Consider the following 25,863-nt stretch of genomic DNA (forward strand, 5'->3'; position numbering starts at 1 on the left):
AAACAGCACATCTCGGTAAACCCTACAGAAAACACACAGGTAATCTCTAGCAGAGAACGTAAGGGAGAGGGTAAAAGGAAAGAGAGGGAACGTCTGACATAGGAAAAAAACCAATCAACCAACCCAAAAAAAAAAACCCAAAACGCTTCGAGTCTGCTTCCAGTTCAGCAAACTGCCGGAACGAGACCCGCGCCGGCCGCTCCGCCCCGACCCCGCGCCCTGACCCGCACTGGGTGGGCGTCGGCCGGCACCGGAGCCCGGCTTGGACTGGGCACCGCAGGGGCGGCGCCGCGCCTCTGTCGGCAGCGGCTCACAGAAACATAGAACGGGTAAAGTTGGAAGGAACCACCGTGGGTCATCTGGTCCAACCCCCCTGCTCAAGCAGGGTCATTCCAGAGCACATGACACAGGATTGCGTCCAGACGGTTCTTGGACATCTCCAGCGAGGGAGACTCCACAACCTCTCTGGGTAATCTGTTCAGTGCTCAGTCAACTGCACAGTAGGGAAGTTCTTCCTCGTGTCCAGGTGAAACTTCCTGTGCATCACTTGCTGCCCGTTGCCTCTTGTCCTGTTGCCTGGCGCCACCGAACAGAACCTAGCTCCATCCTCTTGTCCCTCCCCCTGTAGATATTTATACAGAGTTCGCAACAGACCCGGAGACTGAAGCCCCGCACTCGCTGAGCAGCTGAGCACAGCACTCGCCCCCTGGCGGCCTCCGCACGCCCTCAGCCCCTTACCAGCCCTCCCCCCGCCGCCTCCCACACCACCGCGGCCTCAGGGAGCCCGGGCCGACACCGAACGGGGTGGAGCCGGCACTGCTCTCCCCACCCCGCGCCCGCGGTGCGCCGCCCCCGCAGCAGGCGCTGATCATCGGCGCGCCGGCCGCTCTTGCCCCGCCCGCCGCCCACGTGTGCGGCTGCGCAGGGCGCTGGGGCCTGGCCGCGGGGGGTGGTGGCGGCGACCGTGGGTCTGCGCGTGTGCGGCGGCCCAGGCGGGCGGCCCAGGCAGGCGCGTCCGGCTGTCGGCGGAACGGCACACAGCGGGTGAGGCCCGGGGAGGGCGCGGGGTGGGGAGCGCAGGCAGAACCAGACCCGCGGAGGGACGGAGGGAGGGAGTCAGTCCGCGGCGGCGGTGCCGGTGCCCCGGGGCGGCCCTTCCCGTGCGGCCGGGCAGAGGGAACCGTGCGGCCGGGCGGCAGTTCCCGGTGCCCCTGGTGAGCTGCGCGGTGCTGGCAGCGGCCAGAGTTCGGAGGACCTGCGGGAAGAGGAGAGCTCATGTCCCGAAATTCAGGCAGGAATTTAATTTAACTTATTTTAATTGTTTTCCCACGTATTTCCTCATCCCAGCCTGCTGAGCCTGGCAGTCCCTGCGGTCTCTTGAGAACTGATGCCATCCTGACGCCCCTGGCGGGGAGCTGGGGCGAGGGGACCCCTGGGCTGGTGTTCAAAGGCCTTTCGATGCCCCCGCTCCCCGTTTGTTTGTGTTAATTCCCCATGCCCGGGCGGTCTCCTGCAACGGAGGCCTTTGTTCAAAGCTTCCGTGGCGGCTGTGATTAAACTGTTCAGAGCTTGCCTTGCTCCCAGTTGTCTCTTGCGAGACGCATGAGGTGAGTTCAGCGTTGCTGGTGTCTCACAGGCAGGCTGATCGGGAAAGCATGAAATTCCTCGGGGCTGCCCCGCGTGCTGGGGGGTTGAGAAAGCACAAAACTAGTTCGAAATAACTGATCGGCAGACTTTTAAGACATATGTTCCACTCTGAAGTTGCTTAACATTCGTGCCGTAATTTTGATACTGCTTTCTGCTGAAGAAATCAGAGGAAATAAACCCTCTTTCACAAATTCGTTTGAATACACTTCATATGAATAACACTCGCTTGTGATCAGTTTTACAGTTCCCTCTTTTTAATTCGTTTTGCAGAACAGTAGGAGGATGTATAGTTTAATAGCATAAAAGAACAAAAAAATCTCTGTGATATCTGCATCTGTTGTAAGGGAGGACTTCTTTATGCTTCCCATTTTGTTTCTAATTTGACAGTACACTATGTGGCTCTGTACAGCTGATGTTTTGGTGTCCTTAGGTTTTGACGTTTCACAGCCTACAAGCTAGTTGTAGAGAAATGATGAATAAGAAAATGATTTTTTAAAATATTCTTTTATTAATAAGGTTGGATTTGTTGGTTTTATGTGACAGTAGCTGTTTAAATAAAATCAAGTTAGTAAGTATCTCTTTCTCACCCAGTTCTTGAAAAGGAAAAAAGATATTCCCATGAAGAACTTTCTCTAATTTGTACAAATGTATGGTGTCTCTGGTAGGGATTTAAAGGTGCAGCATCATGGTTATGAAAGCTTCAGTAGAAGATGATGATTCAGGATGGGAACTCGGTATGCCTGACAAGATGGAAAAGAGTAATACAAGCTGGATAGATATAACCCAGGATTTTGAAGAAGCTTGTAGAGGTGAGTTGTATTCCTTATGTTCTGAGAAAACTTGGAATCCTTTGGAGTACCAGGCATAGTGATTTGAGGTCTTCTAGTCTATAGTTTGACCCAGATTCAAGCCTCAGATGAATGAGCTACACTGGTTCTGTCTTAACTGTGAGGATAGAAATGCCAGAACCACCCCACCTTGCTCCTTTTTTCAGATTACATAAATATCTTTTTAATTCACTTTTTGTCTTACACATTTTCTCACCTGCTTTTTTTCCTTTGCAAAGATTTCTTCTTGTCTCTTCTGCCAAGTGGAAATATCATGCATGCATGCGGAATCAAGACTTTTTTCTTTCCTGTATATTTTTGGATCTGTAGGGTCCAAGAATTCATTTAATTCATCTTGTCATCTCTGAAGCAAGGCTGAGTTTCTGAGATGATGTAATGCATCCCAGTAACAGGGAAGTGCCTTTATTGTTATTAGATGCTACTGCTAGTTTACAGTTCTTCAACTGATTTTATGATGACATTAGTGAAAAGTAAATATAAAACTGCACTTTACCACATGCATTGTTACATGATGATAAACACAATTTCTGTATGCCATCAGATAATTTCTGTATATTGCTTATATCTGTATACTTATCAAATGTATCTAAAGAATTCTTTAAAAGTAATGAGGAAAAGCAAGCCTTTCAGTAATCTCCCCTGGAAAAGATTAAGACACCTGCACAAAGGAGCACAGGAAACAGCTCATGCAGCTATTTCATAGAATAATCATCATAGAATGGTTTGGGTTGGAAGGGACCATCTTCTTACAAATTCCCTGCCATGAACAGGAGCATTGCCTACCAGAACATGTTGTTCAAAGCTTCATCCAGCCTCATCTTAAATGCTTGCAGGGGTGGGGCATTCACAACTCTTCTGGGCAACCTGTTGCAATACGTCACCACTCTCACAGTGAAGAATTTCTTCAAATATCTAAAACTCTTTTAGTTTAAAAGCATTCCTCCTTGTCCTATCACTGCATGCCCTTGTAAAAAGTCCCTTCAGCTCTCTTGTAGCCCTCTTTCAGGTACTGTAAGGCTGTTAGAACATCTCCCTGGAGCTGTCTTTTCTCCAGGCTGAGCAGCCCCAGTTCTTTCAGCCTGTCTTCATAGGAAAGGTGCTCCAGCCCTCAAGTAATTTTTGTTATTCTCATGTGAAGTCACTCAACAGGTCCCTGGTGTTCTGTGCTGGGGACCCCAGACCTAGACGCAGCACTCCAGGTGAGGTCTCATGAGAGCAGAGCAGAGAGACAGAATCATTTCCCTCTACCTGCTGGCCATGCTGCTTTTGATGCAGCCCAGGATATCGGGTTTCTGGACTGCAACTGCACAGGGTGTTTAGTAATTCTAAACCCTCTTTTAACTATTAGAATTACAGAGAGAAATGAGGGTAGACTCTGAACCACTGGGTTTCCTATAGTCTTTCAATCTTGAAAGTGCTTTTTAAGTAGAAGCAAACGAGGGTCGAATAGAAATGTCTGATCTGCTTCCCAAACCTTGTTTCTTAGCATCAGAGGGTTTGGTGAGTGACAAGACTATGCTGGAAAAGTTATGCTAGCAGGATGATTGTAACTGTTTATTCTGTCCTGTTCCTTTATAGAACTGAAGTTAGGAGAACTGCTTCATGACAAGCTGTAAGTATGCATGGGGGATACTTTTCATTTTTAGGTAGGATCAGTTCAAGTATGTTAATATTTCCTGATAACTAATCTGTTTTAAACTTCAAATAAAATATTTGAAGTATTCAGAGTATTATTTATCCTCAGTAGTATGTATAAGCTGCACATGTATGAATGCTGAACAATTCTCATGGTGTCAGTATAACATGACATTTTCAATGAATCAATATATTTTAGAAGTTCATTGCACATCTTATGATCAGTGGTGATGACTCTACTGAACCTGCTGAACTATTTTATGTGGACGTGCTTTTATAAAAAAATGCCGGAAAGACTTTAATACTTTTAATTTGGTTGCCTTAGATGTCATTATCAAGTTTAGTATGAACAATCCATATGCTTTAATGTAACTTAAATGACATGCTAAAACAGAAAGTGAGAACTCTACAGATTGAGGAAAAAGTATATTTCAAAAAAAAGCATGTGCGAAAGGCTTGCTGAATTCATTAAAGAAAACATGAAATTGTTTAGCCACACAAATCTATTCACCTGCATAAAGCAAAAGTGCTTATTTAGACTAATAGCTCAGAAAACAGAAGCACACTATTAAATCAAAACGTGTTCAAAAATATGTGCAAGGATATCACCATGCTCTGTAGAATTAAAGCACATTTTCAGTTTTAATTTTATACATAAGAGCATTTCAGAGCAAATTCACTTCTCGGAATTTAAGTGTGCCACATGCAATAATCTTTTTATGTTATAAAGACTGGTGCAGCAGTTCTGATAAATGTCATATGTACCAGAAGCGAGACACTGTACCCCTTCTTCTATAGTTGTCTTTATTTGATGCGGTTCTTCTGCAAGCTTCTATGCCCTGACTGCAAGTTCAATATACTGCTGAATATGCTAGCCTGTGTCAGATATATATTGGCAATAGTTTGTGGCGGACGTATCTTATTTGGTTTTTTGGATGTGGTGTGATAAAGACAGCTTGTTCAGTTAATACTAGTTTATTATGTTTGGTGATCTTTAAAAAGGTGCTGTCATTATGAGGTGTATAGAAACAAGTATGCATAGATGTAAGTATAAGTATTGCCAGTCTTCATGAATGAAGATTTGGGAAAGGTCTTTACCCTTCCAGCCTGCGCAGTGGATTTTTTAGTGAGACACAGTGTGCGCTGAGCTGAGCCCACCCTTTAATCCTAAGGTTCATCTGCTGGGGCCGAGCGAGCTTGGACAGTGGCAGCGAGGTCCTCAGGATGTAGGTTTGATTAGAGTGACCTTCTCTTAGATGGATGGCCTTACAGGGCTGATGAGCTCCATCTGCCCGGGGGATCGAACCTGGGCTGTGGTGGTGAGAGTGCTGCATCCTAACCACTAGACCACCAGGGGTCCCCTGCATAGATGTAGTAGTGGGATATTTAGCTCAGGAGTGGTTTTCAGCTTTAAAGAAAGGCAAATAGTTTTCTTCTACTTTCAGCCATCTGTTTTCCTACTGACTTGTTGAGAGATCCTCAACCTGTGATGATCTGAAAACCACGATCTCTGAAGATCAGTACTAAAGTTCACTTACCTTATTGTCTGTGGTCAGAATCTAGTGTACTCAGTTTGTCATCATATGCTTTTACATTACTTTTTGAAGACTGTTTTGTATAAAACAGTTACATTCAGCATGTTTTTTTTTAATCTGTGTTCTTAGTTTTGGTCTCTTTGAAGCCATGTCTGCCATTGAAATGATGGATCCCAAGATGGATGCTGGTATGATTGGAAACCAAGTTAACAGAAAGGTTCTTAACTTTGAGCAAGCTATTAAGGTTCGTGTGAATTTCCTAGTTTTGCCTACCCTGTCTGTGAAAATGTGATACAGTTTTATCAAAATACAGTTTAGCACAATTCAGCATAATTAATGTTTTCAATCTTTACTTGTTTTTTTATTTTAATTTTGGGTAATAAAAAAATAAAGTAAGAAATAGCTTGTGATGTTTACTTTTTCTTTTTTTAATTTTGTTTCCTGCATTATCATGATGCTAACTCTTCAGTGAAAAGTAGTGTGAAGTTGTTGTGTATTGATACCTCAAGTAAATATATTTTAGAAATGGTTTTGCAAGTCACTCTGTGCATTCCCAAAATGTGTCTTTTATGTGAAGATGTATTTGTTAGCCCCTATTTAGCTGAATGGAAGCCAGCTTCCTTACAAAAGTCAGAATTAACACTTCATGATATTATCAGTTTATTAGCATTGAACACAAGCTGGGTAATTTGACAACATTGACAGTAATGATTAACTTTTGATTTATGGTCAGGATAAATTGGTTTAGGGCAGATTGAAAGACTTTCTGTTATTTTGGAAAAAAAAATGCACTCAAAGGCAAAAGTATTTTTTATGGTGGACTTTGTTTCAAATGGACTGAGAACTTAGAATGTATGCAGGATTGTATGCATTGGACAAATAAAATGATCAGAGTACAGCTGCAGCCTTTTTGGTCCTGACAGTAAAACTGTACAAGTGTTTGCAGTTTAAAAAGCAGTTTTCAAAGAATTGGTCCTTGTTCAATCTTTATTATGATTATACTGACTATTTTATGATTTTAGTGTTGACATTTAACTGGTTTTAAACTTCTATTGTCTGCTTATAAGTCAGAAATGGTACTTCAGCATTCTCTGAGTAGCTTTATGTTTGTTCAGTGTTTAACACAATGACAGGAAGGCAAAGTTTTTCAGAATTTGAGACATTGTGAAGCTGATCAGTAAAGCTAGTGACATACAATTACTCTGAAATCTTAAGAAAATTTTAATTTTTGGCTGTACAAATAAGTTGTATTTTGCCTATATGCTTCCATAGTGTTTAGGGTTTTTTCCTTGTTTTTTAAGGATGGCACCATTAAAATAAAGGATCTCACTTCACCTGAGCTGGTGGGAATAATGGATACGTGTTTTTGTTGTTTGGTAAGCATTTCTCTTTTCTTCAAATTAGGTGGTTAGGCTTAGAAAATATATGCAGTTTATTTTAATTTCCACTTAGTTATTTGCATTGGCTATTATAAAAGGCATAATACTGATTTCTTGTTGTTTTACTATAGGAAATATGAATAATTTTGAATGATTTAAAAAAGGTTTTATAGTTTCTTGTTTTATGAATGTGTGTTATCCGATTGCCTGCTGTGTTTTGGTATTTGTGTTGGAAGCCAAGTGTGCGGTAACTTGTAGCACTTTGTTGCTCCTTTCTGTACAGCCATAATTGGCTGAGCTTACAGGGGCATTTTGAAGAAAGAAAATAAATCCGTTTAGAAAAAACAAGTAAAGTATCGCTTACTTGCTAATTGTGAATTTTTTTCCCTAGGTATGTGTTTTAATTACCTCAGTAAATGATACTAATTTTCAGTTACTCTTTAAAATTATATCCATAACATTACTTTGTTTTTTAAAACATTTCAAATCAGTTTAGTCCAAAAGACATCTAAGGATGACTGTACATCTGATATGGTGTAATGTAATTTGTCTTCTGTCCCTAGTCCCCAAAGCGCACTTTTTTTGAAAGTGATCATATTAAAAATATGGTCCCACTTTAGAAATTTAAATTTAAATTTAGATTACAGAAACTCTCCCTGTAGCTTAAAGCAATGTGAAAGTAGAGAGGGGGGATTGTGAAAGAAGCTCTAAGTCACAGAAGAGAAAGAACATGCAGAATATTAGTGAGTTGTTTCATAGCCACTTGCATTTCTTTGTTCAGTATTCGTATGGAAAAAGCTTGTAAATCTGATGATCTCTTAACTTAATGTCATGTATAGATTGCAGACCTGAACTTTATAGAATCGAACACTAGAATTTTAGGCTTGTTATAGGCTTTAGTAACTTATTATCTGCCATAGCCATCAGATGGATAAAGGTTAAAACACCTTCGCTTGCCCTTTCTTAGTAGATGGAAAGTTGCCATAGTAAGGAGTTCTTTAATGAGTCTTTGAAGCATAGTAAGATGGAAAAAGAATGGATCTATAAAAATGAGGACTTGACTGTCATGAGTAAACCACCTAATTTTCTTTTCTCTAGATAACATGGTTAGAAGGACATTCCTTGGCACAGACAGTATTCACTTGCCTTTATATTCATAATCCAGACTTCATAGAAGATCCTGCTATGAAGGCTTTTGCTCTTGGGATCCTAAAAATCTGTGATATTGCCAGAGAAAAGGTTAACAAAGCAGCTGTTTTTGAGGAGGTATGTGTTTTAGTATCTCCTATGGTTAAGTATATAAACAGTCTGGTAGGATGTCACTTGATGAAAATATGAAAGGCATATTGGTAATAAGGATTTATGCAGAAAATAGTTACCTCAAGCTGGATTTGGGCAAGAAAGTCACCCAAGCCATTGAGTATATTCAGTTGCATAGAATAAAACTGGACATTTATACTTGATGGAGTTAAACAAAAACACACCCTGTGCACACACCGACCCATCCCCCCAAAAAAGAAAACCCAACAAAAGACCCAAAACCCAAGAGGAAAACAACCTACCAAAACCCAAAACAAACAAAAAGACAATCCCAAATCCTAACCTGATAATGTAGCTACAATTTTTTATATTTCACTACGTATTTTCCTTGATTATTTTTTTTCAGGAAGATTTTCAGTCAATGACTTATGGATTTAAAATGGCCAACAGTGTGACAGATCTTAGAGTTACAGGTACAGTTTGTGCTTTCTGCGTATCTGTCCATCAGTTGCTTTCTCTTTTGAGCATCTGGTTACTTTCAGCCACACCTGATGAATTGGTATGAGTCTCAGCTGTTAAGTTTTTCTGTTAGTCATGTGGAAATTGCTGACTAGGTAAAAAGAGATCAAATTATTTTTCCTTGAAGAAAAGTTTCAGCTGTCTAATTGTTATGAGAAAAAGAAGTGCTTTTAGATACAATGACAAAGTGACTGGGCATGAGCTCATCATGAGATGGATACACGTGACTGTAAAGTGCACTGCTTGAATTCTGCTTTTTTGCCTTACAATTTGTTGTCTTCAAAACAGGTTGCTTTAGAATAAAGTGCAATCTAGTAGTTCTACAACTATAAATACGTATGTTATTAGGTACTTAAGTATGTATTTTAGTCTTTTGATGCACCTTTTTTCATACCTACATTAGTTTGCTGTTGATTTATTTTTGAGAAATTTGTGAACACTTTAGCTTTGAATCAGTTGGTCTATACTCTGATTTTTCAGTTGTTGCATGACATCCCTACCTATCCCTACAAAAATATTTTATGTCTAGTCTCTGGTTAATGTAAAGCACTCCTAAACTTGACTTTCCCCTCAAAATTTTTTTCCTCTGAGTGATGTAGGTGTGCCTGGGAGTGCTTCTCAGCTTTTAATTCTTCTGTGACTTTTTCCAGGTATGCTGAAAGATGTAGAAGAGGACATGCAAAGACGAGTGAAGGTATTGTTTTCACATTCGCCTTGTCAATTACATTTCAAGTGTACTTAACATAGGTTTTGGAGAGGGAGTTGGATTATGAGGAATGCAGGAGGTTTGTGTCATTAAATGGTGGGGTTTTTGAAGAACTGCCATAATAGTTTGTGTAACATGCTTTTAGTTTGACTTTTAGCTAAAGATGGTGAAGTCTTCAGACTTTTCTGTACTCTTTAGTAGTTGCTTCACTAGTAGAAGGTGGAATCATGATGTAGAAGATAACACTGGGCTGGGGCACAGAAAGGATGAATGTAACTTCTGGTTTCTAGGCAGATATATTATGTAATGTTAAAGAAGTTATGTAATTTTCCTTTACCACAGTTTACACTATAAAATGTTCATGCACTTTCCTTGCTTATTTGCAGAGTTTACTGAGATACATCTCATTACTATAGGAGAGTCATTCAAATACCTGGACTATACATTAAGGAATTTTGAACTTGAGAACTGATTTTTGGCTTATTTAACAGATGGACGTTCTGGAGAGGGTAAAGGGATTTTATCAGTAGGTTGCCTTTGCAATTCTTGATAAATTGTTTGAAATTTCTTTACCTTCTAGAGCACTCGAAGTCGACAAGGAGAAGAGAGAGATCCAGAAGTTGAACTTGAAGTAATTAATTGTTTGCTTTTTTCCCTGGATTTCTTGGATGTAAATGGGAGATCTAAATGTGATATAACCACACCCCTGCATATAAAAAGCAGCTTGGGGAGTGTGATCAACCAGTAACATGTGGAAGAGCTGGCAAACAGAGCAGGGCACATTAGCCAGGGCACGCTGAGGCAGTTTTTGTGACAGTTCATGCAGGGAGGGCAGGAGTCCTCTGGGCAGTTTTGAGTGCCACAATATAAAAAGGTTATAAAGCTCTTAGAAAGCATCCAAAGGAGGGCATTGAAGATGGTGAAGGGCCTTGAGGGGAAGCCATATGAGGAGCAGCTGAGGTCACTTAGTCTGCTCAGCCTGGAGAAGAGGAGACTGAGGGGAGACCTCATTGCAGTCTACAACTTCCTTGTGAGGGGAAGAGGAGGGGCAGGCACTGATCTCTTCTCCATAGTGGTCAGTGACAGGACCTGAGGGAATGGCCTGAAGCTGGGTCAGGGAAGTTTTGGCTGGATATTAGGAAATGACTTTTCATGCAGAGGGTAGTTGGGTACTGCAGCAAGCTCCTTAGGGAAGTCACAGCACCAAGTCTGACAGAGTTCAAGAAGTGTTTGGACAATATTCAGACACGTGGTGTCATTGTTTGGGTGGTCCTGTGCAGGGCCAGGAGTTGGGCTGGCTGATCCTTGCGGGTCCCTTTCAATTCAGGATATTCTATGATTCTAGATTTAATGCCTATTGCTTAGTAATTAGCAGTATAATTTTATTACAGCATCAACAATGTTTAGCTGTGTTCAGCAGAGTCAAGTTTACCCGGGTACTACTGACTGTTCTAATAGCATTTACAAAAAAAGAGGTATGTTCATTTGGTGTTTCTGTGTTCACATTGTGATCTTGTGAAATAATCATTTTCGTGAAGATCAGGCAATTATTCTCTAGATTAAGGAGATTTGAATTGATGTGGGTGCAGGTAAAGTGTTCAAAAAGGCCTTATGGCGGCAAACATTCAGTTTTTGTTCAAACACAGGGAAGGCTAGTAGCTGACATTATTATGGCCTTGCAGAAAGACAGAGTATTCATTATAAAACACTTAAAAATATTTATGGATTTCAAATTATGCTTTTCACACACATGAACAAAACTTTTCTTACTTGATTTCAGTCCCCTCCTATGGAGTTACCTGACATTGAATAGTGTTTTGCCCATCTCTAAAGAACTATTAGCTTTTCCTTGCATGCGATACTGAATTTGTATCTAGACGTCTTTGGTCTGAGAAGAAGAATTAAAATAGCATTCCATGAAATTTGCCTATTTTTTTGAATATATGATTTCCTTATTGCTGAAAGTGGAAGGAACTTTATGAGTTAAGGCAAAGGGATAGAATCACGTGCTCCCAAAGAGTAGTCTTTCACATAGTGTATACAAGACTTTCAGTTGTAATTATTGTAAAGTCTTATACAGTATTGAATGTATGTATAGATATGTAAAATAGAAAGAACGTTATTGCACAGAAATGTTGGATTTATTGTTCAGAATTGGTTGTATAAGAACATCAGAACCCTAATATTCTTTTTTCTTATACTAGCATTAGTTATATAGTCAAAATATGTTGGCTCATAATGTGAATAATTGTTTCCTGCCTTTCAGATGAGTGCAGTTGCGGAAGCTCAGAAACTAATGACTCAGGCAGCTGACTTGCTTTCTGCTATCCACAATTCATTGCATCATGGTATGCAGGCACAGAACGATACCACTAAAGGAGGTATGTATCAAATATACCATTTTTTCCTTTCTTAAATATGCTCTCTTCATAAATGTAAATATCTTTCTGTATTTAAAAGAAGTTAAAATCACTGTTTACTTTGAAATAATAACACTCATTATACAAGTTGTTACAGATTTGCATTCTTTGATTTTAATTTTATTTCACTAAATGGTGGTTCTCCTGAAAGCAATACTGTCAATTCATAGCCAGAGATAATGTGAACTTTTGATTAAGTGCATTGCACTTCAAATCAATGCATATGTTATTTTAAAATAGGGAACAGCACCTCACTGTTTCTACAGGTATGTGTGGAGGGTTGAGGGTTTTTTTTAAATAGTAATCAGTGTCTTAATTGGGTAGTTAGAGTCTCTGTAAGTTAACTCACAGATAAAAACTTCATTTTGGCCAGTTGAATTATTTGTATTATACTTGCAAGTTTGAAGTAAGTTCTGAAAACATATGACTTACGTGCACCTTTTCTTTGTCTCTATCCCCTTCTCCTTCATTAGATCATCCTATTATGATGGGCTTTGAACCCCTAGTTAATCAGAGATTGCTGCCACCAACTTTTCCTCGATATGCAAAAATAATTAAAAGGGAAGAAATGGTCAGTTATTTTTCCAAACTAATAGACCGAATAAAAACTGTATGTGAAGTAGTCAACTTAACTAATTTGCACTGTATACTGGTAAGCATTAATATTTCTTATTTATTGCCAAATATAAGATCTGAAAATGTAACTTGCAAAAAATCATTTCATATATGCATGGTGTTGCTCACTGGAGAGAAAACTGAATGCTATATCTGTATTTGGTGTTTCTCGTAGTGTACAATTCCAAAGTTTACTGTCTTTCCTGATATTTAATATTTTTCTTTTTTTGACAAAGACCTTTTCTCCTCTCAAACCTCCCACTTTTCCTGTAATTTATGAGGTAATTATACATGTTAGTGGTAGAGGCCAAGCAAGTTTCTTTGGTTGAAGAGCTGCATTTATAGCATCAGAATATAATTCTTTGCTATATGCCTGATTTTTTCAGATTGATTAAGCATACTCTGCGTATGTGCTTACAACATGAGAGCACTTAATACACACTTGTTTAAGTGTGTAATTTCCTAGATAGGCATAAAGTTAAGCACCTGCTTATGTTTTTTCTTGAGTAAGCGATGTTACTCTCAGTTACTGCCTACAATTATGAGAAGACACTTGAATGCTTGAAATATTTTTTACTATATGTGTGGTCACTGACTGAGAAAACAGACACAGTTAAATCAGTTCAAAGATCAAAAAAGATCTTTTGTCTTCCTATTTCCTGTTAAATTAATTAAAGAAGTGCTTGCATGAAGCATCTAGTATCCGTTAAACATTACAGTTTTGTTCAGTACCTGGTTTGGTCATGTCAAGATCTTAAAGGTCTCACAGCGGTTTTTTCTGTACTATAATCATCTTTCCAGTTGTTACATTTGAAAATTCAGAAACCTTTTTGTTCTGTTAAATAACAAGTAATTGCAGAAAAAAATGGATTTTATCTTCATAATCTGTTCTGTTCAAATTATTCACTTTTTTACAAGTTATATTACAAGCTATGTTATGTTTGCATGTACTTTATACAAAATATAGGTGTATCTACACCTATATTTTACATGTTACATATGTGTGTTTATAAGAGATGCAAATGTGTGTGTGTATAAAAATGTCACTCTGTGTGTTTATATATACATAGCTAAATTGACATATTAACATGAATTGTCTTTTTTTTTTCCTACATATAAATTAGGACTTCTTCTGTGAGTTTAGTGAGCAATCACCATGTGTTCTTTCAAGATCCCTGTTACAGGCAAGTCCTAATCTATGTCTTTGAATAAAATACTTTTGCATTCATTATAAATATGGATTTTCTGGTGATGTTTAAGTATTAGGTATTATGGAAGGAATCCTTTGTTGTGAGGATGATGAAGAGTTGGAACAGGTTGTCTAAAGAAGTTGTGGATGCCCCATCAAGTGTTCAGGGCCAGGAAGGTGTCCCTGCCCATGGCAGGGGAGTTGGAACTAGGGGATATTTAAGGTCCCTTCCAATGCAAAGCATTCTCTGATTATATACATGGAGGCATATGATCTGATCTAATATTTTAAAACATTTTTAAATACTGTTGCTTAGATCATTTTAACACATGCTAATTTAAAACAGGAAGTGTTAAAATTTTTCACTGCCATAATGCTGTGCCTGTACACACATTTTTATGCTGTTCTCCATATACTGTCTCAGTTCGGGGCTAGTGTTTGTATTCATCACCGTTTGGACAAAATTTAATGTACAGATGGCCTCTATTGCTACAACAGTATAAACCTGATGGCTAGTGCCAGAACTTCTCACTGCTTTACTTACCTTAAAAGTGCATTCCTCAGTTCTGAATAAATAATTCCTTATAGGAGGTTTTGATTATAGTAGGGTGTCCCTTGATGTCAGAACTTCTTTACATTTGATCCCTATTAAGCCATGTATAGAGCCAGTGGAATATAACTATTGGCAAGTAGAATGTTTTCATAGTGTGTGTGTTCTGCCTTTCTGCCACATGAGTTTGTGCGGTCCTTGTGGGTGCAGAGATTTATCTCCAGCTGCTGAAGAACCATGTAAGAAAGGGGCACAGCGCTTGTGGAGAGAAGTTAAGTAAGGATCAGACATGACCAATGAAAGCAGTAGTATCCATTGGGGTAGAAAAAAGTCTGCAGTAGTCTGTAGATTTATTTTTATCTGCCTCCAGAGAAGGCACATAATCTATTTCATGCCAGTTTTCAGAAATATCTGTCTGATTTATCATCTTCAAAGTGGAAGAAATAAAATAATTTTGCGTGCATTGTCTTATGCAAGTAGCAGAGCTGTATTTTTTGTCCTGGGAATACCATAGAAGTGTCAGATCTCAATATGTCTCTATTTCTGAGTCTGTAGCCTTGGACCTAGTTGAACCATTTCAATTCTAAAAGGAATCTTACAAGTTTCTTATATTTAATATATTCTGTAGGAGCTTTCTATTAGTAATTCCTAGTGCATTACTTTTGACTTAAAATACATTCCTAAAAACACATTTTTACTTTCAGACAACTTTCCTGGTAGATAATAAGAAGGTATTTGGCACTCACCTCATGCAAGACATGGTGAAAGATGCTTTAAGGTCTTTTGTCAGTCCTCCAGTCCTTTCTCCAAAGTAAGTGGATCTTCAGTTTACACATTTGTTTACATCTCTGTTAAAAAAATATTTCTGCTTACAAGAGCAAGGACAAATGCACAAAAAATATTAATTTTGTATTTAGTGATTATGTATGAAGGAGTCAGTTGCTGTTGCTGCAACTATTGCTGTTCCTTTTTTAATTTTGTACTACTTAGACTGGTGGCATTTATAAAAATATGTATGTACATGGATATTTCTCTTTTAGATGTTGTCTTTATAATAATCATCAGGCAAAGGACTACATTGATTCCTTTGTGACACATTGTGTTCGGGTAAGTGATCATTCCAGTTACAGCATGTTTATGTGTATATGAACACTTTGAAGATTTGCATACATTTGAACATGAGACCAATTAAATTAGACACCTGACATGATGGCAAAATTGCAGAAGTTGGCCATTTTAAAATGGTAACACTTTTTAAAAAGCCAGCCTAATTATTGATGGTTTTTCCTGTGTTCTTCTTCTAGACTTTTATTTAACATTTTACTTTGTTAAAAATCTGCACCTTCTACCTCTTTACAAGGTAGTTTCATGTAACAAAACAAATGCATAGCATGTGTAAAAACAAAGTTATTTTTGCCTTCTCTCAAATTTAATTTTTTTAAAAAATTGTTTTAAAAGATTCAGTTGTTGAATATAGCACAGTAAAAATCTCAAGAAAATCATAGAATTATTTAGGTTGGAAAAGACTTCTTAAGATCATCAAGTCTAACCCAGCACTGCCAAGTCCACCACTAAACCATGTCACCAAGTGCCATTGACTACTTAGGTGGATGGATTTAGGCATAAGAAATATCTCATTTACACCAGGCATCTTGTTCTGATCACATTCCTAAAGGATGCTCACTCAATCTCACGTTGACTTGTGTACAGAGAAATGGGTTCTTGCATCCCTCCAGAGACCTTGCTTTCCTGCTGCTTGCGCTCGTAGGGAGCGTTAAGTAACACACCTCCTGATACAGATATATAGAGCAGGTGTCTAAATAGACATCATAGTACTCCTCCTTTACTTTCAAAGTTGTGTTGATAATTTAAAATGATGCTTTGCTTCTTTCAGCCATTCTGTAGTCTCATTCAAATCCATGGACACAATAGAGCTCGTCAGAGAGATAAACTGGGTCACATTCTTGAGGAATTTGCCACCCTCCAGGATGAGGTAATGTCCTAGGCAGCAGGCCAGCAAAGTTTCTTTCCAGATATATTCCTACTGGAGTGAAGCATGTGGTATTAGATCCTAGCTGCATGAAGCAAGTCCTCTGTTTGTCCTAAAATCTTTAGGACAAGGATTCCTAAAATTTAGCCCAAGAAATCAGTAGGATTTCTGTTAGATCTGTTAACAAAAACATTGTATTTTTTGAGATTAACTTTGTCCAGTACGTAGACTTCAGGGAAACCTGTTGTGATGTAATCTGATGGTAACTCCACTGCTTTTAGTCTCTATCCTGCTTGTGACTGTCAGTCTGGAAGATATAACCAGGGGGAGATAGACAAGCCATGCTGACAATATACCTTTGAAAATTTAGCCTTATAGCTATGTCAGATGTAAACTGCAAAAGTAAAAAATAACCCTTCAAAATACGTGCTCTGACTGATTTTGAACATTTCTGAAGAATGAGAAGGAATCATGAGTTAAAAATATATTTTCACTTGCTGGAAATTTTTCTCCAGCAGCGAGAGTCATAAAATAATTAAATATTTCCCAAGATATGCACAGTAAGGAGAACAATTGAGGACCTTTGGAGATGGGGATGAGATTTTGTGTGCTCCAGCTTTTCTCAAGATAGTTTGATTGAGTTTGTTACAGTACTGCAGCTGAGACACTGTTTTTTCATTTTGTAGCCAGTTACATGAATTGTTCTGTTCAGGACTACTGTTAATGTTCCAACTGTGGGAGACTTCATGTCTTCCATACAATTAAGACAAAATTGGTCTTAGCAATATTTTAGTTAATCTGATGGGACACATCGTGTTTCTTGTATGTTAAGCTTACAAATAAATTTAATGTTTCAATGCAGCTAGGCCAAAAAAAAAAAAAAAAGGAGAGAAGTAATTATTGCCAATATAGAAAAATAAACAAGTGTGTAATGGGTTCAGTGCTCACGTGACTGCTAATGATCTAGATACCAATACTTTAAAAATTTGAAATTTAAAATACCTAATGTTCTTGCTACACTACTATTTGAATATTGTTATTCTGTGCAGCAGAATTTAATTATGTGAATATCTTTCCAGTTTTCTGACAGTTCTAGACTATAGAAAGTGGCAGTATCTGTAAAGACATATTTCAGTCTTGTAATCTGGAGCATGACTTTACTGACCCAAGTTGTATTCAGATTTTGTTAGGATTTTATTTCTGGCAGAACCTGGATATTGTTTCAGTCAAATGTTCTTCCTCCCCGTCTGTTACCTTGCTGTCTTTTTATTGATAGGCAGAGAAAGTAGATGCAGCGCTTCATAGTATGTTACTGAAGCAGGAACCACAAAGACAACATTTGGCTTGCTTGGGCACCTGGGTCCTATATCATAACCTTCGTATTATGATACAGTATCTTCTCAGTGGCTTTGAGTTGGAACTTTACAGTATGCATGAATATTACTACATATATTGGTAAGAAGATTCTTTATTGACAGCTGTTCAAGGAGGGATGCTCCCGCAGAGCTATAATTGCAAATATTTGAAGAAGGGACTCCAAATATGATTTTATAATCGCAAGGTTGCTCAACACTGTTTGGTTTACCTATTTATAATATTACAGAAGGAGAAAAAAATGTCGTTAGTCTCTTTTCTAGGCTTACTAAGTAGTGTATTTTTTTTCCTGAAATAGTAATTGACTCTCTCTTTAGCTTTTTAAAACAGTGCCTTGTATAGACAATGAATGAAAAATATGTTGACTTTTGGCAGACAAGAGCATGCAGGAGAAAAGCGATTTCTTTTATTCTTTTATGTTGTTATAGTACCAAGATCACTAGTCTTGTTGATCTCTAGTATTTTTGAAAAGGTCTCCAGTTTTAAGTTATGACTGTAATTTGAAAATTGACTAGTTAGGTAACATCTTATTCTGTGAATATATTTGAAGAGACATCTGCCTTTAGTGAAAATGATTGCACTACATGGAGACAAAATACTTTTTACTTTTCCACTTTCATTCACATTAATTATTTGTCATAGTTGATTGCTTGGTCCAAAAGATAAATCATTTTCAGATGGTTCATTTTTGAATTAGCATTAAAAATCTGATGATGAACCTTCCTCTGCTAAAGTGTTTCTACACTTTGGTGGTTTGTTTTTTGCTCTAATTTGTTTGAGTTCCTTTTTTTTTTTTCTGAAAAGCTACCGAAAGAATCCTTTGTAAGCTGCAAGCCTTCTTATTGAGAGATTAAAATAGTTGAAATTACATAAGCTTCAGTGCATTTCATTATGTTTCTATGTTGTTTCAGTAGTGGATTAAGTATTAAATGAGAACATTAATACTAGTTACCAGAAGATGGCAATATTCTTTAGGTAATACCTCAATAAGTAATGCCAAATTTTTTGTGAGACAATATTTGTTATACCTGCCTGAATTTCCCTTACCATTTCAATAAAGTCCCTTTTAATTTGAATTGTCATGTCAGCTGCTTTATCTCTTTAATGTAAGCAAAGAACAAAAAGTAGAAGAAATTTCAGAGGGGAAATGTGCAAATGAAACTCAAATTTCTCAGTAATTTTTCTTCTGAATTGTGACTTCTTATGAACTATTACTTATTTTTCATTGTGATCCAAATCTGTATTTTTTTCTACTCTCTTTTTCCCCCCTTATTCCTTTTGAAGTCAATCAAGATATTTATTGAATCAGCTTCCACTATTGCTCTTAAAGATGTGTCTTAAATCTGAAAGAATTGCATGTGGATGTTGTGTTTCTGTGGGCTTGGCCTCTTTATGTAATAATTCATGGCTTTTTAATGCCTGAAGAAAAATCAGGAGTAATCTTGTTTCTCGAAATAATGCATAACAAAAGTAGAAAGGGTATTAACATAGTATTTTTTTAAAAAATACTTCATTTGCTGGGAGAAGGAAGAGTTCTAGAAAAATTTGATCTTAAATAGGTGTTGAAATAATAAGCTTAGCCTTCACTTAGTAAATATGTAAGAAACTTGCGTACTTTGAGCTGTCTGTGGTAGAATGTGTACGAAGTCTTGTTTAAAATAGAAAAAAACACAAACCAGAACAGGAACCTAGACTGATCTGTTGATTTCAGCCATGCAAAACAAAGAGTTTTAATTGCCCGTAAACCTGTCCTTTACTAGGACAGGTGCTTTACATCTTGGAGCAAATGACTTGGCACTGAGCAGGTGTATGTGCATTATGAGTACATTCTGCACTGCAGTATATAACACTCCATACCATTTTCACTCTAGGTACCTGTCAGAGTTCCTCTATGCCTGGTTGATGTCAACACTGAGCCGCGCTGACAGTGCTCAAATGACAGAGGAAAGAATAATGGAGGAGCAACAGAAAGGACGTAGCAGTAAGAAAACAAAGAAAAAGAAGAAAGGTACTTAGGTCTAGAGTGTAACTCGAGACTTATTTTTTCCCCTTTTATGCAGCCATGTAGAATTAAAATTAAAAATTTACAGATTCAGCACTGATATGAGTAGAAAAAATGTCCTAAAGTTTAAAGGCTGAATGTAAAACTTTTTTAGTTAAGAAGTCAGTTGTTGCATAAGAACTTCCTAGTTATTTTCTTTTAAAATAGGTCTTTCAGAAAAACCCAACTCACTCATATTTACAGCTTCATCAGTTGTGTTAATGTGCTGGATCGTGTGAAATGTAATTAACAGTTCCAGGGCTATTATCTTTGAAAAATACTTCCTTTCTACCTTCTATAATTCCTGCAGTACTGTGCTTTTTTTGACTGTAGCTAGATTCAAACACTAAATTTTCAGTGTGTTTCTGTAATTTCTATTTGACTTCAGAAGGTCCTAAAGCATGTTTCTTAATTTTACAGCAGTGAGTTGCCCATTCTTTTCCTTGCTTTCTTTCCAAGGGGAGCAAACAATGGGATATGAACAGCTCAGGATCATATCCACTGAATTCCTTTGTCTCTAGAAATGCAGAAAATTACTACTGTACTTTATTAAGTTAGGTGCCAAATGTTGGGCAGTTTGGCAGTAGTTAAGCACTGGAAGCAAAAAGGAAACCTACAAGAATATTATCAGGATAAAGTTTTTCTTATTAGAATAAAAATATGCTTTAACCTTTTAGTCTTTAGAAGCCAAAAGAAATCAATGAACTAAGCAAACAGGCCTCTCAGCTAGAGACTGTAAGTTCGAGGCTGTTTGGTGTTGTGTTGTACAAAAACCATTGACCAATTTATTTCATTGAAAGTAGTATGGTGTTCATGTTAAGTATATCTTGAGGTATTTTGTGTAATTAGGAGCCAGGTGAGCAAAAATGCATGTCCATGCTTTGGATGCTTCAGTTATTTTAAAATATAGTTGAGTGTTTTACCACTTTCTGGAGACTTGGAAAAACTGTTTTGATCTGAAATTAATATATTGAACTAAACTGAACTAAAATTGAACTAAACTTTTTATGTGAAATTTGCAGTTCGTCCTCTCAGCAGGGAGATCACCATGAGTCAGGCATACCAAAATATGTGCGCTGGGATGTACAAGGTAACTTGTATTCTATTTGTTCCAATTTTTTTGTAATAGGGATCACGTATGCATTGCATGCCTTTGTTTTTAGTGGGTTTGGAAATTAGGTTCAAGTTTATAATTTGATATGGTAAATTCTATGCTGGTTTTTTGTCCTTCCCAGTATAGCTAAATCATAACTTTGATCTTGCTTGCAGCAAAATATGACATAAAGCTAACACTTCTTACTGTATTTATCCTTTTCTTGTAGACAATGATCGCATTTGATATGGATGGCAAAGTAAGAAAACCTAAGTTTGAACTGGATAGTGAACAAGTTCGATATGAGCACAGGTTTGCTCCATTCAACAGTGTTATAACGCCACCCCCAGTGCACTACCTGCAATTTAAAGTGAGTAATCTTAAAATGTGGTGCTGTCCATGCTTTTATAGAAGTCATTTACTCACCTGCTTTAGACATTGTTGTCATTGTAAAAAGAGCTTTAATGTCCTAAAGTTCATACTAAAGCTAAGTCCAAATGGCAAGGAGTTCTAGCTTGGTTATGTGCAAGGAAGATACATTGCTTTGAATTCTTACTAAACTTAGATGCTTAGATTTTTTAAAATTGGTCTGATGTGGCAGTCTGAGATGCTGGTGTTGGTTTGCATGAAAATAAAATCTCTTGGAAGTCCATTGACAGACTTTTTGGCTGTGGTTAATTATGGCAGCATGTTTTTATTAGTGCAGCAAGCAAATGGAAAAACTGAAAGTAATACTGAGTGTTGGAAGGGACCAGTGGAGGCTTGTTTTGTCCGGTCTCTTCCCTGAAGTAGCATAATAGGTCACATTAGCTCTATCTTTGTCTGAAAAAATCAAAGGTTGGAGATTTTCTAACTTTTTTGATTAACCCGATACAGTTACTTTTTCTGTTCCATTAAGTCTTTGGATAACCTGATTGAGGGCTGTACTATTCTCCTTTTTTCCTAATGTCCAGTCTGAATTACCCAAACCACAACCTGTGGCCTCTCATGTTATATTGTCTACCATTATTAACAAGGAGCCTTTGCCTTCTGCCAACTTTATAACTGTCTTTCAGGTAGTTGTAGGCTGCAATTAAGATGACCCATTAGCATCCTTTTTGCCTAACTGAGAAAGTCCAGGTCCATTGATCTCTCCTTGTGGCTCATATGCTGTAATCCCCCAGCCACCTCCATATCTCAATGTCTTTCTTGAACTGAGTGGATCCAGCCCCAGATGCAGCATTTCAAATATTACAACACAAATATGGAGTATAGGATGATAACCTTCCTTGATCTGCTGGCCATACTCCTGCTTGTTTATTCCTAAACAAGGCTTGTTTGATTTGTAATAAGAGCACCTTGTTGGCTTGTATTCAAGTTGGTGTTTGCAATAACGCTGCTGCTCACCCACCTGGTTATTAGCCTCTATTATTTGGGGGGTTAGTCTGAACTGAAACAGTGCTATTTTGTATGCCAGTCACTCTTCCCAGTTTAATGTTATGAACAGCTGTAGTGGAAATTAAGACTATCATGACTTCCTCCTTGTCACTGAAGTTTGGTGCGTTTTTTTTATCCCTAGTCAAAAAACCAAAACGTTGAAAGAATTAAAATTATATAAAATGAAGTTCTGAACAGTTTCAGCACTTTGCTTGTGGTAACCTTGATTTGAGTAAACAATATACTTTTTTTTTCTCCTATTTTTTTCCTGTAATTTCATACCCTGCTGCATGGCACTATTAAAGCAAATGAATGACAAGTTGTAGAAGAGAAGGGGTTTTTTATAAATAATATAAGAATTTCATTGCATTTTGTAGCACTAGAAAGTAGTCATTGAGCACTGCATTGCTGCTTGGGTTCTGCCATTTCATATAAATGTTTTCAACTTCAGTTTTTATTCTTAAAATAGTATTTAGTTGACATAAATTTTCTTGAATATAGTAATTTGCTTTCATTTCAGGTGATGAAAATAAAATTTTCTGGCAACTGATTTTAATATATATTTATATATTTCTATAACACACTAGGAAATGTCTGATTTAAATAAGTATAGCCCACCTCCCCAGTCATCAGATCTCTACATGGCAGCTAGCAAACACTACCAGCAAGCTAAAATGATTCTTGAGAATATTCCGAATCCAGACAATGAGGTAAGACTGAAATACTGAGAAAAGGAGCATTTGCTCAAACTAGTGTTTGTTTTCAGCTCGATCTGCTTGAGATCCAAAATGTACTTCATCAAAATGCTGAACAAAGCTGAGTGCTTTGATTAAAGAGCAGACAGAGAAGAATGGTGGCATCTTGCACAGTGATCTGTTTCAGTACATCAGACAACATAATCAAGGTTGTGCCCACTGCTCCCAAACCTCTCTTTGCTGAGGATCTTAGACACTGGATAGCAACATATTTCCTTCTTCCATATTGACTTCTAACCTCTTTCTAATAGTTGTTTAACTGATACGTGCCCACCCCACTTATCTGGAATCTACTAATTCAAATAGACTCCTGAAAGGTGGGAAAAATAGGTTGGAATATCATCAGGATGAAAAGAGCTTTAAGTCTCACACGTGTTCCCTGGAGCAGTGTTCTCAGCACTGAGCTATAAACATGGATAAGAATTTTTCCATCTTTGTCCATACTTAAAAGCTTAAGTGTCTGTGACTATATTTTGGAGGAAGGAGGACGCTTTTTCTGTCACATCTGAGCAGGTTAAGAATAGTTACAGTATTAGGTCCTCCTGAGCATTTAGGAATCAATTCCTGTTCTCTGGATCCTGATGGTATTCACACATAAGCTGTCTACTTGTGGCTAACCAAGATAGTTCAGAGATAGTTTTGAGGATGTCAAGAGCATTTCCATGCAAAAAGCCACCAGTTTCATACTCGACTTTACCATTCTCAGGGTGCTGTAATGTTGAAGATAGATGCCTAGAGTCTATCTATACCTTATTTGTGAGAGTGCCACAAAACCTGCCATAGTTTCCATGTTTTATGTTCCAGAATTTTTAAAGCAGTGGTTTCTATGATTTGTTGAATTTAATAAAAAGTGACTGAAAATAAATGCACCTTTCATTAAATTTAATTATTCCGTTTTTTTGCTTATTCCAGCAAATCCAAAACACTGTGATATCTGTTAAATTGGTCTTGTAAGAGAAATGTTGTAGTGTTAAAGTATATAAACATTAGAGTTTTATCTTTGAAATAGTTTGAAATTAGTCATATGCTTTCAGTTGAAGACTTCTTGCTGTTTTGTGTTTAGGTCAGTCGAATTCTAAAAGTTGCAAAACCCAATATTGTGGTCATGAAGCTTCTGGCAGGAGGCCACAAGAAAGACTCTAAGGTAAGGAAATGCCAGCTGAATTGAATGTAAAATATAGTATTATACACATTAACGTTAAACTCAATGATCTTTTCCAACCTGTAATTCTATGCGAAGCCACCACAGGTCTCTCGGGAGCCAAATGAACAGATTCAAGCCATAGTTACTCTAACTGTTAAAAGAACAGGGAAAAGAAACTTAATTCATTTTCCCCTTGGAAATAGTTTGTTGTAGTTATTTAAATATGGAAAACTCGCATCTCTAAATGTTTTGAGGAAGAAAAACTGGGATAAGCATGTGGGACAATACAGAAAAATATGGATATTCTTCAAGAGCAGGAACAAGAATCATGTGTATCAGCAGCTTGTGTGAACAAAATTGTGAGAGTGCTGGCTGTCAGGATTAGTGAGTGCCACTGCATGGGTCAGAGGCACAGAAGGATGAAGGAAACACACCTAAGAGGCACGCCAGCATTCTAAAACTTTGTTGCCATCACTGCTGAATAATGAGTGACATATCCAGAAATGGGTTGGAGTATTTTTCTGAAAAACAAGTAGTCCTAGCTCTTTAAATTATTATCTGTCTTCTGCTGTTAGGGTTTTTTTTTTTCTGTCTGCAGGGTATTCTCATTATGAGTATCAAATGCAGTAGTACTGCTGTGCAATGTTTAAATCTTTTCTTTCTAGGTTCCTCCAGAATTTGATTTCTCTCCTCATAAATACTTCCCAGTTGTGAAGCTTGTTTGAAGGACAAGAAATTATTGTTAGAATACCTGAAGATACCTGTGTAGCAGATACCAGCTATAAGAGGGAATATCTAGGCTTGCACTCAGACTGCAAGGGACCTCCAGGATACAAGTACTGTTATGTGGAATATGTGCAGTCTGCTGCCTTTATCTGATCTGACAACTGCTGTTTGAAACTGGTTTATCATAAAGTTTAATGCATTTTATGTGTGAAGCTGATTTTAATCAACTGTATTGTTGAAGAATGCCATACCTTAATTGATTTTATTACAGAGTTAATCATAATGTTATTAATGTGATCTGAGAGAAAATGGTGGCTTAGGGACTAAATAAAAATCATGCAAAATTCTCCATTCAGCAAAGTCACTTAAGAGAGATTGTGAGTTTCCATATTTTTGTCTAAATTGTATCAAAATTGCTCACTTTGCAAGTAGAGAGAACGTTTGGGTTTTTTTTCCCCACATCCTGCAAACTAAAACAATCTTTACAGAAATCAAGGGCAGATGAAAACTAGGCATTTAGCTCCTACTGCACTGAATTCAGTGATTTTTTTTTTTGTTTTGTTTTACCAAAGTCAGTTTTCTCAGAGGGGTTTTGTCTGAAATGTAGAAGAAGCCTTTGAAGACAGTGAGAAACGGAGTGATTCCTAGTTGGAGTTTGTTCCTTTGTCTTTATTCTCACGGTAGTGGAGAATCTGCCCAGCAAACACTGCCATAGTCACTGGCAATAGCACTAGTATTGAGGGGTATTTTTACTCTGCAACTTTGTTTCAATCATGCTGCTTGCCTTGGAAAGGAGGGATTGCTACTTTGTTACATCACTCAGTTCTTAAATTACCTTTTTTCCCGCTTTGACTCTAGTGGGGCTGCTGGATCCTACTGTGTTCTGCAGTGATAGACAGATAGATATCCAAAACAGGAGAGGCCTCAAACCTCCCCTTTCCTTCCTAGAATAGTTCTGCCTCCTGTGCTTTCAGAAATAACAGAGGCAAGCTGTTGTGTTGAGCAACCTCCTACTACAAGA

General features: G+C 37.8%; 1 protein-coding gene across 5 annotated transcripts; it reads left to right on the forward strand.

Annotated features, from left to right (window-relative positions):
• The first annotated feature begins 916 nt into the window (after window positions 1–916).
• Window positions 917–25,206, forward strand: NAA35 (N(alpha)-acetyltransferase 35, NatC auxiliary subunit). Of its 5 annotated transcripts, none has more exons than XM_027635026.1 (23): window positions 917–1,044; window positions 2,313–2,456; window positions 4,074–4,107; window positions 5,795–5,909; window positions 6,967–7,041; window positions 8,143–8,310; window positions 8,711–8,777; window positions 9,474–9,517; window positions 10,110–10,160; window positions 10,921–11,004; window positions 11,796–11,910; window positions 12,423–12,601; window positions 13,689–13,748; window positions 15,008–15,114; window positions 15,344–15,410; window positions 16,198–16,296; window positions 17,570–17,748; window positions 19,539–19,675; window positions 20,731–20,798; window positions 21,031–21,171; window positions 22,805–22,927; window positions 24,036–24,116; window positions 24,782–24,841. In XM_027635026.1, exons 2-23 carry the CDS (start codon window positions 2,333–2,335, stop codon window positions 24,839–24,841), a joined length of 2,178 nt encoding a protein of 725 aa, XP_027490827.1. In that variant the 5' UTR covers window positions 917–1,044; window positions 2,313–2,332. The 5 variants fall into 5 exon arrangements, with proteins under 5 accessions (XP_027490827.1, XP_027490830.1, XP_027490829.1 ...); XM_027635028.1 differs by lacking the exon at window positions 917–1,044 and adding an exon at window positions 1,191–1,214; XM_027635027.1 differs by lacking the exon at window positions 917–1,044 and adding an exon at window positions 1,247–1,607.
• The last annotated feature ends 657 nt before the right edge of the window (window positions 25,207–25,863 follow it).

The sequence above is a fragment of the Corapipo altera genome, unplaced genomic scaffold (genome assembly GCF_003945725.1).
Source record: "Corapipo altera isolate COAL_440 unplaced genomic scaffold, ASM394572v1 61411, whole genome shotgun sequence".
Classification (NCBI taxonomy): Eukaryota; Metazoa; Chordata; class Aves; order Passeriformes; family Pipridae; genus Corapipo; species Corapipo altera.

Excerpts from the sequence above, each read along its gene's own strand:
- NAA35 (XM_027635026.1), top strand. The coding sequence starts at position 2,333 with ATGGTTATGAAAGCTTCAGTAGAAGATGATGATTCAGGATGGGAACTC. Across the intron at positions 2,457-4,073 it reads TTTTGAAGAAGCTTGTAGAG|AACTGAAGTTAGGAGAACTG; the intron begins GTGAGTTGTATT and ends GTTCCTTTATAG. Across the intron at positions 8,778-9,473 it reads GACAGATCTTAGAGTTACAG|GTATGCTGAAAGATGTAGAA; the intron begins GTACAGTTTGTG and ends GACTTTTTCCAG.